Source organism: Cydia pomonella, chromosome 1 (genome assembly GCF_033807575.1).
Source record: "Cydia pomonella isolate Wapato2018A chromosome 1, ilCydPomo1, whole genome shotgun sequence".
NCBI classification, from domain to species: Eukaryota; Metazoa; Arthropoda; class Insecta; order Lepidoptera; family Tortricidae; genus Cydia; species Cydia pomonella.
Window position 1 is genome coordinate 21671485 of NC_084703.1, and position 17794 is coordinate 21689278.

General features: G+C 36.8%; 1 protein-coding gene across 2 annotated transcripts in view; it reads right to left on the minus strand.

Annotated features, from left to right (window-relative positions):
- The window catches only part of LOC133527281 (protein bric-a-brac 1-like), a 266258-nt gene continuing 248464 nt past the window's right edge, over positions 1–17794 (minus strand). The window contains exons 3-5 of one of the 2 annotated variants that reach the window (XM_061864246.1): positions 12570–12833; positions 5865–6028; positions 1–5640 (exon numbers count right to left, since the gene is read on the minus strand). In XM_061864246.1, the coding sequence (XP_061720230.1) occupies positions 5155–5640; positions 5865–6028; positions 12570–12833 (914 nt within the window). In that variant the 3' untranslated portion in view covers positions 1–5154. Of the gene's footprint in view, positions 5641–5864; positions 6029–12569; positions 12837–17794 lie in introns of both variants that reach the window. The other variant, XM_061864235.1, reaches the window with a different exon arrangement.

Sequence of the window (17794 nt, forward strand, 5' to 3'; positions counted from 1 at the left end):
TTATTTTGCTCTATTTTTATGTATTCATTCAGACAACGGTACACGGTGACAATAACGAACTTAAACATTTTACATCACTAAAAGTAATCGTTTGAGACAAAGATACAGATTAAATTTATGAATGATCTGATCACTAAAAGACTGAACGTTGACACGGCGAAATTGTGAACTACATCGATTTATATAAACTGTTAAACACCAATATTTATTAATAATTGTACTTGACACAGATACCGATAAAAATTTGGTTAAGATTGTGTCTGGCCGAACGAACAAACCCGAATCTATTATACAATATCTCAATAATTTTTAAAGTAATCTATGAGAGGTTTAGGTACTAATGTAAAAAACAAAAAACTTATGATAGGTGCCTCTTCTATACAGGATATAAAAGTTAGCGCTATCATTACAATTGTTGTGTCTGTCACACAAATCAGAAAATAATAAACAAATATAGGTGTAACGAAATGGAAGTTAATAACTGAGGTAATATTTTCCAGAGAAAATTGTAAAACGTCCGTTCCGTTCGGTCAACACAACGCTGGTTAGCAACTGCAATACATTCTATACTCATCGATAGTAACTAAGCCGTTAATAAAGATATGTTGTAAAATAATAATAATAGAAAACTAATTAATAAGGAACACAGGTGTTGAAAATAAGAAAAATCTTAACAACTTTTAATTGAAACCGTAACATAATTTCTATAACGACGATAATTATAGCGACCTATATCATCTTCTATATTACAATAATAAATGAACAAAGACGTATTTGTTTCTTTTAAAGTGACGATACCATTTTTAAAACATCAGTGTTTCGGTGTGGATTCTCCTGTGACATGAGGTAGGTACTATGGATATTAGTAATATTACACTGGGTGTGCTGGCTCGAAACTGACCAGCTCGCGGCCTGCGGCTGTGGCTCGCTGAAGGGCGAAGGGCAGTCAATACGATACTTGTACGGGTCAATATCGGCTACTACGACATTCCACTAAAGAAGAAATACTTTGCTCTATCACAGCTTTCACCAATCATTTTAAGAATGTTTATATTAACATCGCAGGAGAACCCAATATTTACTTGTAATGATATGCAATCTAAAATCTTTTGTTGCACTGAAAGCAATAATGGTAAAACTTATGTAGGTTTTAATACCTACCATCATCAAAATCACTACTTAACTAAGCGGGTCATATTAATCGAGAAATAATATCGGACAATCAATCTTGTCTCTATTTGGTAAATTTCCACATTTGATTGTGTGTTTTGCAACACAGGTAGGTATTTATTTTAATTACAAATAAGTATTTATTTTGAGCCCACAACGGCTTAAAAAATTATGTTCTTTTAAACTAAAGAAATAAATAATACATTGTGATATACAGTTAAACTTAGCAATAGTGTTCTTTACAAAGGGAACATTTTGAGAAAGGATAATTGTTCTTTATATTAAAAATATTTTAGTTTTTATTATCACAAATGAGATAAGAAGGGATAATAATAGTATCATGTTGTCATGTAGCGCCAGCAGCGGAGCTTCGCTCGCTGGTGCTTTGCTAGTCATCATATTCATCATGGATATTTTAAATTAATGTCTAACATGTATACATTGTATATTCTAACCAAAACCACCCTTCGTACAGTGAACGTAAATGTGCTCGGGAGAGTGACTAGCGCTCTGGCAGGTCCTGTGGAGCCAGCGAGCCGGGCCGCCGGGTGCCCTTTTGCCAGCAGCAGGTTTCCGGACCAATAATATTAAACGTAACACTACACCAATCCTTTATCTTACCAAAAGTTAAATGTAAGAGTGAAAACCAAACGAGAATGGGATCCATCTCTTACTCATAGCTTATGTACAGGTTTAACAAGTGCACAAACTACTATAGGTACTTATACATACATTAGGCTAAAGACTGGCTATCACGCAGGTTTTGCCATGTGCCACATTTCTGCCAGACATTGTGACTGAGAAATATTTTTTATTAGTAAGAGCTCAAGTATCAAAGAAACCGGTTCTGACAAATAGCACATTAGGTACGTTGGTTAAATATAAATCAAACATCTGCGCGTAGGATAACAGAAGCGAGGAGCCACGCCGAGACCCGACACTGGCTCGGCTCGACGCCGGCGTCGTCGGCGGCAGCTGCGCGCACATTTACGTTCACTGTTCGTCTAACTGTGTACAATAATACTACCAGTAAATTTTACTTATCTATCACGAAAATAACATAGTTACTTATTTATGTAATCGAAATGTATATACTTTTACCAGTACAATAAATTAATTAAAGTTTAATTATAACTACAGAATCCACGTGATACGAAATGAACCTTTAAAGATTCAGTTCAAACGAATGGCACTTTGCTATGTCTGCATTGTTTCTCAATGGAATCAGGTGATTGTATACAAAGAAAAATATAGAATTAATTTTGATGCCGAATATTCAGCTAACGCTTGCCTGTCAGGGTATAACCACATCGGCCAAATATATAATTTTATTTATATTTTTCTATAATAATAGTCATATGTATTTATTTTTTATATAATAATTTTGAATTTTTATTAGTCTAACGTTTTTATAGTTAAGCACGTGAGAGCGCGCGACTCGCGGCGAGCGCGCACCTACTCGCAGCGCGCGCCGCGATGTGCGTGCCTCGTCCGATCTTCGCCGCATCCGTCCCGACACTTACTGTGGTCAAAAATTTGGAAGGCACTTTCTACTTTTTTCAAAAATTTTAAATTACTTTTTTGAACACATTAGCCTAGACTTAGACAATAGAAAATATGCGTAGTAACATTTACCAAAATTTACGCAATTCATCCGAAACGTATAGGCCATTATATAACTTTCTTTTTCCTATATTAAACGTTATTTCCAAAAGGATAGCCAAATAGTTTCAACACTAGATCTGAATCGCAAATGTACTTTTTAATAATTTGGTCTTTTTTATATACTAATTCCAAACTTGAACCGAATCGATAATCCAAATCCCAAATAATAGTGAAGTATCAAGGCCACTTGGAGACTTATTTTACATGCTTACGCGTCCGCGCCGGGGTCGAAGCCGCCCCGCTGAACGCCTCGAATGTCCGCCAACGAACGTTTCTAAATCATGGTATACCCTTGCGGCAAGAAGGTCCGTACTCTAACAATTTCCCACCAAAACTATGAAACAAAGCAACTTTGCGTCCAGGAAGTCATCGATAAAACAAAATTTGTACATATACACCTCAGAGCAGTCGAGTCGCTCCGGCGCAGCCGAAGTGCCGACTCTACTGGCGAATCAATTCAAGATCGAATATTAAATATGTCGTCGCCGTTATTTTAATTTATTCTGACTGATCGCTACTAATAGTCACATACATTAAGCTAATCTAAGAAACTTGAAATGTTTAATCTAGCTACACATAGGTAGGTCAGCAGACGCTCGAATTGTTTAACATCCAATGGTTGGCGATTGTGCTCTTACAACTAATCGGGCTCCTGCCTCCGCACGTTAACCGACGCAAATCAAGTTGAAATGTAACGCGGAATGGACATTGCCCAATGTGAAAACAATAACGGTGAATGAACAAGCGGCCCCGGAGGGGCATTAATGTGAGGAGATGTACGGAGCCCTGCACGTCTAAGTTAGCCTAACATTTGGAACGTCACTACTTGCTAATCATACATCTATTTTACATTTGGCGATCACTAAGTCTACCGCGCCGCTCGCCCGCTCGGCCGGAGCGAGTAAGCTGCCACTCGCCATACTTGTCTCCCATTGTAATAGCTATTTTTACTTTATAGGTAAAATGAAATATGTATTCATCGGTAGTCACTTCCTGGACTATTATTATACTCCTATTGACCAACAAGAATTAGTTATGATTATATTCTACCATTTTGTTACTGTCAACATGAATGAATTAGTGTGTTGTTTAATGAAATTATGAAATGTGAGGAAGCCCGCTTAAGTCGACTGAAAATTTAAAGGAATAAAACGCACGCGTACACATTCCCAGAAAACGTACGTGGTTTCGTTACACCTGTCAGTGAGTATTTAGGAATTCTTTACTTCAAAACCGTTAATGTAATCAATTTTTTTTGTTTTCTCTGCATAATTCAAACTCTTCTTTATAATTCACATTCACTGCCAGTGACTCGCTATGCGGGTTCTCTGTTCGTAGGCGCTTTTCGTAGCGCGTAGCTCGCGCTGGCACTGAATGTGTTAACTTACTGTTAACACATGTTTTGGCGTTTTGTTTGGGATTCGAGCGTATAGGCAGTGAATAAAAAAATGTAACTAGAGCAAAGGAGATGGCATAACATTAAGCTAATGGGCAAGCCGAGCACGGGCAAGCTGAGCGGCGAGCGAGGGTGCGCGGGCGGCAGGGGCGGGCGGCAGCGCCCAGCCACCGCCGCAGTGCCCGCTACCACTGCTGGTTGATAAATTGACATCGATCTGATGACGAAAGGATACATCTACATTTTTTGTAACATTATCTCTAATACTATTTAATTTTTGTCTTACACATATTTTGATGAATAGGTATACCGAACAGTCTTTTTTGAATCGGGCCAAATATTTAAAATTTTGATTTCCCTACACTCAAGATTGCGTCTAATTTGTATCGATAAATAGTAAATTTAAGCTTACACAGTACATTTGACATTCTACTTATGAGTAGATAATAATAAAACAGCGAGGTGGAGCCGCGACCGAGACAGTTACCACTTCAACTGCGCTTTTTGTTGCCTTCAAATTACTGCGGCGTCCTCGGCCTGTGACCCACCTTTACAGATATTGCCGAAACTTTATTTCAAAATATCACTGGAACACAACTATATAAACCACAAAGTAAACAAAATATGATTAAACTAAAATAAGCTTAATAGAAAATTGAATAACTAAACAACAAGCATTATATTGCACAGCGAGTCCACTTGAAAATAAATATGAATCAACATTATTCCGTTACTCTCGACCGGTCGGATGGTCTCATGCTTTGAGACATGGAATGCGCCGCCACATTCAGTCGCATCTAGAATATCTAGAAGTATCCGACAGAGTTGCGGTTGGGAACGAAATACGGATAAGCGGGCAGCGGCGGCGGCACACCGACCGGTGCGGTCGGCGGTGTCTGCGGGGCCGCGCCCGCCGCCTCGCTTCAGATATTCTCCGCGCGCGCCTCCGCTGGCGGCGGCTCCATCTTCACCGGGACCGGTGACGACAGCTCTTTGCCGTTTTTCGCGAGCGGAATGGGGGTCTTCGGAGGACCCATCTCTGTAATCTCTGCGACGTCGCGGTCGTAGCGGCTATCAGGTCTCGGTGAAGCGAAGGGTCGGAATGGATCGGTCGGTTTTGGAGGTTCCAACGCGTGACCCGGCGGGGGCGGGGAGCACAGCGGCGACTCGAGACCTGCCGACAGCGGTGACGGAAGCCGCGGCGATTGCAGCGGCAGTGGGGGCAGGCCCAGGTGCGGCGGGTGGTCGGGCGGCCGCTGCGCTGCCACTACCATGTTGCACATCTGCCGGCGCAGGCCGTGCGCCACGGCGGCCACGGCGGCAGCGGCGGCCGCGTTAGGGGATACGCCCCCCTCTCGCCCGTTACCGCACGCTACAGGGCCGTAAGCATTTGGCACCGTGATTCCATCCTGAAATGCACATACATGAACGCTGTAACATTTTGTCTATTTCAGTACTGTTCAAATAAATCTCAACAATTATTAGTTTACAACTAAGGTCACACGCTAATAATTATAAAAGGTACACGTAACGCATTTGCGCAATGCCTAGGTCAAAATAACACAATACGGTCGCATAGCGGGATTAGTTTGATTAGATTAAGGCGCCGGGAGTCGCAATGATCGATACTGACCGTGATTGCGGGATAGACAGGCAATGTCTCCTCCTTGATGTGGTGCGTGGTGTGCGCGTGTGTGTCGCGGAAGACGACGGCGCGGATGACGCCGCGGATGTGCTCGTCGGGCCATACGCCCAGCAGGATGCGCTGCGGCCGCCCGCGCCCCTTTGGCCTCAAATCTGCAACGGCACCCAATAGTAAAAGGTGAACAGACCAAATACCATTAAAACCCCCAATAGCGGGACTCCCTGACCACGTGTATGTACTTAAAGAACTAGTTAAGCTTAAGAGACTGCTCGATAATTTATATGTAGTAAGGAATAAGTATATACTAAATGTATGGAAAACATTTTCTCCCGTTTGTAACTTTTCTAGTGTCCTAACCTAGGCTAGAAATGGAAGCGATTGTCGTCAAAATAAATAATTTTTCAAAAAAATTGATTGTCACTGACAGTATTTTTTCCAAAATCTGTAACCCCCTTATTCATAAACGTCTACGAAAGTTACGATGCCGCTAATAATCGTTTGTCCCTTTCCGACGTATTTGTATGATGGAAAGGGACAAACGATTGTGTAATTGTTAGTTAAATAGTTAGGGAAGGTCTTCTAAGACCATTTTGGCGTAGCAGTAAGGAATCCGGTAACCGTGGCATGACACCAGTGGTCACCCTTTTAAGATTCGCACGAACCTAGCTGCCGCCATACAATTGAAGTTACGCTCTCATTTTAAAATGACATTCTGAAATAACATGAACATTCACGTAACATACCAATATATAATATTATGTCTTGTACTAGTTTTCGTTGCTAAAAATTGTAGTATAAAGAACATAGAACGAGTAAAAGTTTTTTATGTAAAACTTCTACTCGCTCTTATTGTTTAAATGAGAGCTGTAACCGCTTAAATGACCGCGTAACTTCGATTGTATGCTGGGAGCTTCATGGCGGCAGGTTAGTGTGACTCTTGACGAAATTGTTTCATCAGTCGTTACTTGGAAGTTTAGTATAGTCCCGAATGAAATCCAGCGCCACGGCTCGGTTGCCGTAGCATTAATCAGAATGGGTCTTTGTTAGTTATTTATACATAATTATCCTTATCCGGGCGGTAAAAAATGTTTTCTTTTTTCCTTACTTCAGCTCAAGAGTTAAATTTCCACAAGTTGTATAAAGAATGTTAATGATACTGTCAGATACAATGAAATTTTATTTTGGTAAATAGTAAATAATGGTCAACCTTTAAAGATAAATACATAAACATCAGATACACACAAATAGAAGGGGATATTTTTCTCCGTAGTAGGTGGATTGTCAAAGAAAAGGAGATCGTAATTTTTGTATAGGTACTTGGGCCCAGAAGAAACAGTAGCGTTTTGAATTGAAACGAACGTCTTATTAATCGTCAGAATCTCTAGATTACTATGGTAAAAACAGAATCCCGAAATAAAACGGGAATGTGGAGAAATCTTGCAGTGAAGATATGAATCTGGAAAGAAAAACTTTTAAACATCTATGCGTATACTATTCATACTATTTCGAAAAATAAGTGGGGAATTTTTCATTAAAATTGTCGAAATCTGGTGTGTAAATAGAACTAAAATCAGTTTATCATGTAATATAAAGTAATATTTTGATCTTGTTTGTAGTTCATTATTTCCTAATGAAAGTGAACATATTGTTAATTGACCATTTGTAACACGTCTTTCAACAATAATAAGGTTTATTTAAGGTTGCTTGCAAATATTTTATTGTAAGATTGAAAAAAAAAATGGATGGAATCAAAATATTGATACAACAAAACGCGTATATCATTGTTCGGAATACATTTACATCTCCAAACTTTAAAGCAAAATGCAAAGGTTAGAATTTTTTAATTTATTCTATCTTAGGTATTTTGATAGTCGTTTGTAATTTAAACGTAGGTACAAAAAATAGATAATAAATGATACTGTGATAATTTTAATAGTATCGCAACGCACGTATATCAGCTTTAAGTTTATGACAGACAGTGACAGTTAGTGTCAAACTAGAATACAGACTTGTCTACCTACCATAAGTTTAGTGCAAAGAGAATTTATAGAAATCCTCAGTAGTGGAGCGTTATGTTAATACGGATAAAGATGTTAACGTCGGCAAAGCTTTTGTTAATAAATATATTGAAATACAGAAATGAAATAACATGTCTTAAAATATATAATTTTCACCCAATATTATATCTTTTTCCGTACTAAAATTAGATGGCACCGTCATATTTAAGGGGCTCACAAGGGGCCAGCGGTCTGCCATGTCAAAAAATAACTGAAATACTCGTAATGGTTAAATCGTATTTAAATGCCGCACTCATACTGGAGAACGTGATCCCTTATACAGGCTGGTTAAATGTTACAATTTGTATTTTAATGAAATTGACATTTTCAAGATGTCTGACAATGTGTATAAGAAGAATGTGATTCAGTTGCTTCAAACAAAACATTACTAAAAGTCGCTTCGGTGGCCCTTGCCGTTTTTACTCGCTTCTTAAAATGTATCTATACAAAACTACTTCTGCTAACTCGATAATTAATTTGATACTGTATCTATAAACCTGTGTTGTAACCGTAGCTGTGTTAATTTTAGCTTTATATCCCTTATATTGTTACCTAGCGCTATATATTGTAGATTTATCAGTAGGTAATCTAGTAATCTGTGGACGATGTTGTTGGTCTCACACTTCATTATTCTTTGTATTTTATATTTGTGTCTAAACCTGTGTGTTACTGTTTTTTGGCCCAAATAAAAAGAAAAAAAAAATGAGACAAATTCAAATTGAACAAAAAAAAATACAAGTAGTTAATTAAAGGATGACTCACTACAGACCGGCCATACTCACTATAGATTGGGGCCAGTCCGGAGCTTCCGACGTTTTGTTTTCTATGGAAAGCACCACGTGATTATCAATCAGCCGTCGTAGAAAAAGACATGCCGGACGCCTCAGCCCGAGCCCGGTCCGGTCTAGCGTGAGTCATCGTAAAAAACCGTATATCCAATGGCCAGCACAGTTTACCGGCCCTCTCAGTGGGTCGTTGTCGGTTTTAGCATCAACGAAAGTTAACGAAACAAAACGTAAACGTTGAAGTCGTCAACTACTTGTAAAATTAGTTTTTTATTTGTCAACTAGTTGATTTCATAAACTTGGGTACTAAAACGTAAGATTTAGTCAACATTTTTTTACTTTAACTGCATTTGACGTAAAATAAACTGAAACTCTAACGCCAAGCAGTAAAGACAGTATGGAGTGGACCTTTACGTTCAGTGTTTCGTTGATATGTCGAGCGAGCGCGATATGAGTAACTATTAGGTTGTTTCTAAGACAAACGAGACAGAAAGTGCGGTGTACGAGAAACGCAGTTGAAGTACAAAAATAGTTGATTAAAGCAACCAATAAACCCGTCCACGTTAGTTTAAGTAAGTTTTGAATCAGGCGTAAGGAACGTTTCGTTGCTTGACGAGCGATCCACTAGTTCGTTAAGTCAATGATGGTCGTTCTTGTCTATGTAGCAGCGTGATAAAACGGTGTCCGTCTCTTTCTATCCCACGGTGTTAAAAATGACAGTTATTTTAACATGTGTATACAGCCATCCATAATACGCTTGCAGCAATAGATTAAGGATTTTCCTAATTTCGTGATGAACCGAGGGAGGCTAAACATTGGATTTGTATAAAAAAGTAACGTGAGTCTCATCTATCCAAATAACTTTAAGAAATACGATTGTAATATTTACTATTTTGTTATAGAAACATGACATTTATTTTTAATTTCATAATTAATGTTGTAGCTGATTATCTGTATGTCATGTGACCGAAAACACCGACCACCATATTTTTTTCTCGTGAGTGACGTCACTATAGCAGAAACAAATGTTAAATTTGTAACAACGGCGAAAAATTTGCAATTGGCGTTTCTTCGTTGCTGAATTATTATTATAACGTCACAAAAATAGCGGCTGCCCGGCTGCCTTTTTGGCGCGAACATTTATCATTTAAATTTATTTTTATTTACCTACCTTTTCTTAATAGATCATGTAGATAGAAAACTAAAAACCGTCAAAGAAAGTTCATAAACATAATTGCCTGCATTACGTTACTGTTAATGTCTAAAAAAACACTACTTTTTTGGCTCATGTACATGACTAATGTATTTTTAACAGACTTCAAAGTATCAAGAGGAGAATTTCAAACAGGTTTAATGTTTTTCTATGATTCATAAATATTCAACCAAAGAACAATTTTACTAACTTTAAAAATGACAATTCAAATATTGTCAAAACTATTTTCCTTTAGCTAAAAAAAGGAAAGAATAGAAAAGAAAGTTTGAACTCTGATGATTGGTACCTTTAACCCAACTTATTAATAATTATAGAAAAATGACAGTTCGATCAAGTACAGTCACGTGGATCAGCGGACGCATTTAATGACATGAAAGATGCTGCAACAATACTGAGCGACAACATTAATCGGTGCGTATGTTTCCGTTTGTCCCCGCTCGACTTGACGGCCACCAAACATCAGGTGGGGACCAGTGGGAATACGTAAGTTAAAACATACTAGTCAAGGGACAGCAAACCATAAATAAATATGTCACAAAACATACAAAAAGTAATAATTTAGTTTTCAACACACTTACTCGTAACGTGAAACTTATTGAACACAGCTTTTAGGATCACAACCATATCATAATACCACACACGCGTACTTTTTTATTATAGTATCGCACTTATGCGGTAATATATGCTAATCCGATCGAGTAAAGATTGTAACTAATCGCTAAAAATATGTATAAAGACGGAGCCTTCCTAAATTGGTCGAGTAGATTTTACAAGAAGGACTCTGGGGCGCCGGCTCCCCGGCCAGCGGCTGGGTCGAGGGGCCGGCAGGCAGTATTTGCAACTGTTGTTGACATTTGAAATTTTATTAATATGCAAGTTTTTTCTGCGTAAGTGTGTTGAAAAACTAAAAAAAGTAATTAGGTCATTACAGACAGCAGCTTTCTTATTGCGCACAATATCGCCTCGTGTGCAATTACCAACGTAGCACATTTGTATCACAATGTACTATTATAATGAGGACGATTAAGAAATTGGAAAGTCGAGTAATTTAAAGCCTGTGTCTTTAACGGCAGTCTTTAATTTTTTTTTTAATCAGGTGAGGAACGAACTCCGGGACAAGAGGAACACTTGAATGGAGTCTTCACACAGTTCCTCTCACCCCGGTTAAATAAACTAAATAAGTTCCTCTTACCCTACACTTTGTCTTATCGCATTAAATTTACAATGTAACTAATAATAAAAAAAATCTTCATTGAACCGATTCGCATAGCACGCTAGTTCGCGAGGCTTAGATTAATGTAATGAATATTATGATAAATTAAATAGTTCATTGAAATTCGCACTTAGCTCATCGTAATTACAATACGACCCATAAATTATAATTCTTAACGACAGGTCAATAATAGTACATACAAACACCATCTTAATACTAACTAATTTAAACCAATCAAAACGTCCCAGTATCTTTACAGTAGGCAAGTTTATTATATCGGTCATAATTAGACAATTAGACAAAAGTATCAAGAACGGCACGGTAATCGAAATTGATTAATAGGTATTTCATGATGCAAGCATCAAACGTGCCTATATAAAATAAAGACATGAGACGTTTGATAGTTGAATTCCTTCTCAAATCCCAAACATGACTAAATAACTCTAATTCTATATCTTAGATACCAAAAATTGCGGTTCGTCAAACTTACAAATAATAGGTATCTATAGTGTCGTCATACGACACTGGTCTCAGAAAACACATTATTTATCAACCAATATACCTAGATTAAATTGAAATTATCGACTATCTTATATGAAGCTCGATAATAATAATATTAACAGTACATATGGTGCTACTTTCCCGCACTAAAGTTTAAAGACAAAACACGTCCATACAACAACACTATTACAGAGATGACAAAACTGTGGTCTAACACACTAAATGACATTTTAGTATCTGGGATATAGAAATAGAGTTTTATTACTTTTCATGTTTTACTAATAGTCGATTTTTATGTATGCCTATCTGTGTATTTTCCCGTAATTAAAAAAAACTATAATGATAGTGGATGCCCACCGGCTACGCAAGATGACAGCTCCATTTAATTTACTATCTTTTTTAATTTATTTATTCTGTCTGGGCTGGGCTGATAGTTTGTTTGTTTGATCAAATTAAAATTAATACTTTAATAAAATGAATGTCATCTTTTTATAATGCCAATTTTATAGTGCCATTTTCTGCCAAGTTCATGTTAATTTGTATTACGAGCTCTTGGCTTATGGGACAAAAAAATTATAAGTTTTTTCCTATCGTGTTACATTTTTCCATAATTATATTAATACTATATTATTATACATAGTAATGTATGTAACATAGGTATAATGGTAACGTAAAGTAGGTTTGAATATGCAAGTCATTGAAATATTGAGACACCTTTTTCTCCTATTCTTATTTCTTATTCACAATATTAAATTGGCAGTATTTATGTATAAGGGATACACGTAACAAAATTCTTTTTAATTAAATATTTTAGTGCCATTTGAAAACCTGCACGTTCTCAATGGTGATGAAAGTACATGAATAAATAAATGGGGAATAGTTTGCGTAGCCGGTGGTGCAGTGGGGCAGAGGAGGCGGACTGACCTGCGCCGCCGTCGGCACTGGGCCCCAGCATGTTGTGCACGCGATTGGCGTACAGCACGAACGTCGGGTAGGGGATGTCGTACTTCCGCGCCGCCTGCGACAGCGACAGGCCCTCCTTCAGCACGGAGAAGATGGCCTCGGCCATGGTCTCCGGCCGCCAGGACTTGAGGGGCCCGCGCTCGCGGAACCGCAGGTTGTGCACCAGGCTCTGGTTCGTGTTCCAGCACTTCTGCCACATTGACTGAAGTTGGTACTGGTAGCTGTCTGCTGGAAAAACAAACGGACGATATAAGGATTTGGATTTTGAGGTATCTAGCAGTTGCGGGGTTGCCTACCACAAATAATTTGTCATCTAGTTAATATTAACTATCAAAATGAAAACTAAAGCAATCTGGAGGGATTTTAGAGCCAGTTCCATCAACCACACTTGCCTGACTGGCTAACGTAAATGTAAATGTAAAGTTTTAACGGTGACAGACGGTTTGATGCAGCTGAAAGGGGCCCACTGATTAACAGTTCGCCGGACGATATTGATCTGTCAGTTATTTGCAAAAGCTGACAATCGCGAATAACTAACAGGCCGATATCGTCCGGCGAACTGGTAATCAGTGGGCCCCTTAAGTAAGTAAATAAAGGTAAACTAATGTAAGAAGAGCTTATTTAAGCAACGAGATAGATAAGAGCACCAATCAGTGTAGGTAGGCATTTTGATTGGTTACGTAATTATATCTGAAACGTGGGTATTTACCACACACGCATTCAACAATAGTTATATAGGTAAGTATACACTAAATACAACTAAGCAATATATTTATTTTATGTCCTGAGGAATTCGAGTTGTATTTAATTGAGTTACGTAATGTAACGCGAAGTTCTCAGTTTATAGTTTAGTTTACAAAAAAGTCAACATTTTATATTACGGATTGACTTTAGAACATTATTTTTATGACAAAAAATTGTTTTACTACTAAAGTTTGAATGATTGTAAGATGTTTCAAATCTAAGAAAAAATCGAGTCGATCCGAGTGACATTTGAATAAGCTAGACGGCGCTGTATGGGTCATACTCGTAGAGTCAGACAAAGACAAGTTTGCAGCGATTTTCATAGCCCAGACGATGCAATTGTCAAGTAAACGTCATAATTTCATAGATGTTTGACGTTTAAAATAACCCGTTCACGGTCTGGGCTATCAAACTCGCTGCCAACTTAAACTTGGCTTGACTCTATAAAATAAGTTTGTCCACGTATAGTGGAGCCGTTAACCACGTATAGTACGATGAATTTTATCGACAAATCACCTATGTTTATTCTCAACCATTTTAAAACTGCACCTTTTCAAAATTTTATGGTGCCATACACTACTGCAATTGGTTAATCTACCATTATCAGCCCAATTACCTATCGCACATTTAAAAAAGGATATAATTTTGAAGTATAAATGTCATAAAGAATTTTCCACAATCACTCGATAATTAATAACAAAGATAAAAATAAAAATCGTCTTCAAAAACATTTTTTTACATTTTACCCTTTTTTTCAAAAACGAGGTCGTTGACTTGTACTTTTTTTATTGTTAAATGATGGAACAGGATATCAGCTAAAAGTTGACATAAAAATGATAGCCCTAGTTAAAATATTTCACAAGTTACACGAGTCCAAACAAGACCTTCTGTAATGAGCGTCAACTTAGTTCTAAAGAATAATTTCCCGCCGCCCGATTATCATTTCGAACTTTAGCAACTTAGTTCGAAAACATATAAAAATGACCTTAGCACATTGTAATCGTTCCAAATGAGGGGTAGCACCTTGCAATAAATAAGAATTAGCTGGTTTTTATATACGTTAACAGCGACAAAATGCTCTTTTTCAATTCAAGTTTCTGCCCTCGAAAGCCAAAGCTACAGGGTCATTACGAAATACTTGATAGCACGTAAAATTTTCGGCTCTTTTTTGATTTTGATAAATTCTCCTACTAAAGACATGTTACGGCAAAAGTCACTACGGAAAGTTTAAGGCAGACTAAACTTGCATCAAAACTGTCTTCATAGACCTTATATTAGGTTTTGAGGTGCAGCTGCTCGAAGTTTTTCAGGATCAGTTGTATATGATACCAGATTAAACATAGCTCATGCATGAATCTGACAGAGACTACTTCCTGAGTAATGATTCGAATTGTTTTTAATAAGAAGAGGGGAATTTGATATGTTATACATTCTGTTCTGGAGAAGTGAAATTTTTTTAGCATATTTTTATTCTACTTAAAAAGATGATATAGGTAATGCATGAAAAAATTATCAGACTTGATTTTTTGATTTCGTCAAGTACCATCGCTAAGTGTGAATTTTATTTCATGGTGAAAATTAATCGGACGTAATTTTATAATTATAATAATTTATTTCGAAACAATTACCCCACACGATGGTAATTATGACGTGATAATAAATTATTGCTAACAGGCGAAGGCGAACCCTTAGCACCGCTTGCATATGTATACGATGGCCAGAATAGCACATTGAAACCAATTATTTATTCTCAAATGATACATGTAAAGGTACATTTATTATTAAAACTTGTAAGCCCTATTGTAGTGTAGGACAACTTCTTTAATTACTATATTAAAACTTGTAGTAGGTTGTAGACATACGACTATAACCTACTACAAGTTTTAATATATTGTAGCTAAGTAGTTGTAAAAAAATGTGATTTCGAGGTATAGACAAACAATTCCTATAAAGTCCTATTTTTGCAAAGGTAAGCGCATATAAAGATACGAATAATACAAATAAAAGTACGAATGACTTTTATTAGTTGTTAACGTATCGTCCAAAGACTCTCATTTAAAATAAGTTTCCGACTAGAAGGAAAACCATGAAACATACATTATTTACTAATTTCTTATACATATATACTGACCTTTCGGAGAAACCTGTCAAAAGAAGAGAAGCTCATTTGTTAGCATAGGTCAAAATAAATAAAACTCTGGTTCCATGGTATTTATTGTCGTTTATAACAAATCATGTGAAATACATGTATCAAAAGACTAGGTACAATACTTAAAGCAAAAAACGGGCTTGAGTTGTATACCCAAGCCCTTTTCACGATATACAATTAAATAAACTAGTCCTCTCGTGTTGAGATACGCAGTGTATATTTTATTCGATTTTACTTTTGGAACGATTTTCCTTAAAATATAATTAAGTACTACTTGTTCAATTAAACAAATACGTCCGGTCCGGTAAAGTTTGTAGGGTGTGAATGAAGTAACAAAAATCGGCCAAGAGCATGTCGGGCCATGCTCAGTGTAGAGTTCCGTAATTACCATTCCGTGAAATTAGGCTAAACGGGGGCTATTAGCAAGTATCATCTACATTACAAGCGCAAGAGAGTCCTACGGCCCGATTCGAAGAATGAGATACGATAACGATAAGTTCTGGTTTAGATAAGTTCTCATTCAGATATCGTTTGTATGTCATTTATTTAACAGAAGCAGCTCGATTCGGGCAAGCAATGTCACTTTGACGTTAGAAATATCGTAGATAGATCTTATTGGGATCACAGCGAAATCGAAATAAACGTCAATTTTGACATGTCGTTTAGCTATCGATCTTTCCAAGATCTTAAACGTGTCTTAATCATTCTTCGAATCGGGCCGCTAGTTGATTACGGAAGCCATAAAATCAGGCTTATGTAATTTTATATTATGCGAAACCGTAAAACGATAGTGCTACACAAATAATTGAAATAGAAAATGTTGAACGTAAAAAGATTACATTACCTAAACCAGTTTCTGACAAAAAAAAATCTGCTTTCGTGATATTAGTTTGGTTTTAGGTGTTGTCAATGTCGGATTTAAAGGTCTGGAGGCCTCGGGGCAACAAAGGAGTGGAGGCCCCCTGGCCCCAAATTATTTTCCAAATAAAATGGTCAATTTTCCGAAGTCTTCTATTGTGGAGGCCCCGGGGCTGTAGCTCCGGTTGCCCTCCTCTAAGCCGGCACTGGGTGTTGTCATTTAGTAAGTAGTAAAATATAAAAACAGACACTTTTAGGAATCTATGCTTAAACATATTTTGGAGCGATATGAATAAAAATAATACACTTCAACAATGACGTAGGAGATTGAAAAATTTACCTATTTAAATAAATCGCTAAGAGTTTTCCTAGAAGAGTTCGCTATACTCGTAGCGCCTAAGTTATAAAGCAAGCAGTTATCCATCGTTTTCGGAAATAAGAGGAAAGAGGACTACCGGTTTTCCATACAAGCGTAGTCCCCATTTTCCTCTTTGGAAAATATATTCCAAAATTAGATGTTTATTTACATATTAGCTTTTGGATTTATTTTATAAGAATTAAAAGCGTATGATATGTTCCATACTAGTTTTTTTTTTAAACTTAATTCTAACTCTTATAATAATTATAAATCTAAAAAAACAAGGGCATTGGTTATACAAACCATTAAAATGTGTATAAATATTTTCTATAATGTCAACCCTAGGAGGAAAATGGGGACACGCGGACAATGCGGGGCACTGTGCGGCACAAGCATGTTTGTACTGAAAATGCTTGTGCCGCACACTAGTGGGATCCCACCATAATTGTGGCTACAAGTAACTTCTTTAATCACCGATCTAAAATTACTAAAAAAAATAAGTGTAACAGTCGAATTCATATACAATTAAATATACAGGATGGATCATAAGCTAGTTAACATTTAATATGCCATTTTAGATAACAAAACATTTGTAAAGAAAAAAAAAACGTTCATTTCTAATGAAAGTAAAGTGGAGTTCAAGTTCAATACAAATTGCCAATAATGTAAACAAACCAATTTACCCTAATGACTTCGTGATCTCGCACTTTTCATGACAACCATGTTTTCATCAACTGTTTATTTACAACAGTTATTAGTTAAAATGTGTTTATAAAAACAATATGTAAAAATATTACAGGTAATATGTCAAATGCTATCAACAACTGTCATTTTTGTTCAATTTATTTGCTATCTTATTTATTAAATTCCTCATAAAGGAACTTTTCCTTTTATTAGCATGCAAACTTTTACTGACTGTCATTATTTAGGATCAACCCTGTCACGTGAAGTAACTAGAGTAATAATTGCAGTAACATCTATAACCACAAGCAAGTAACAGAACTTGCTTATATAAAATGCAAATAACACATAATTCAGTCTCTTTTCTATAAATAGTATATCATTAGTTCGATAACG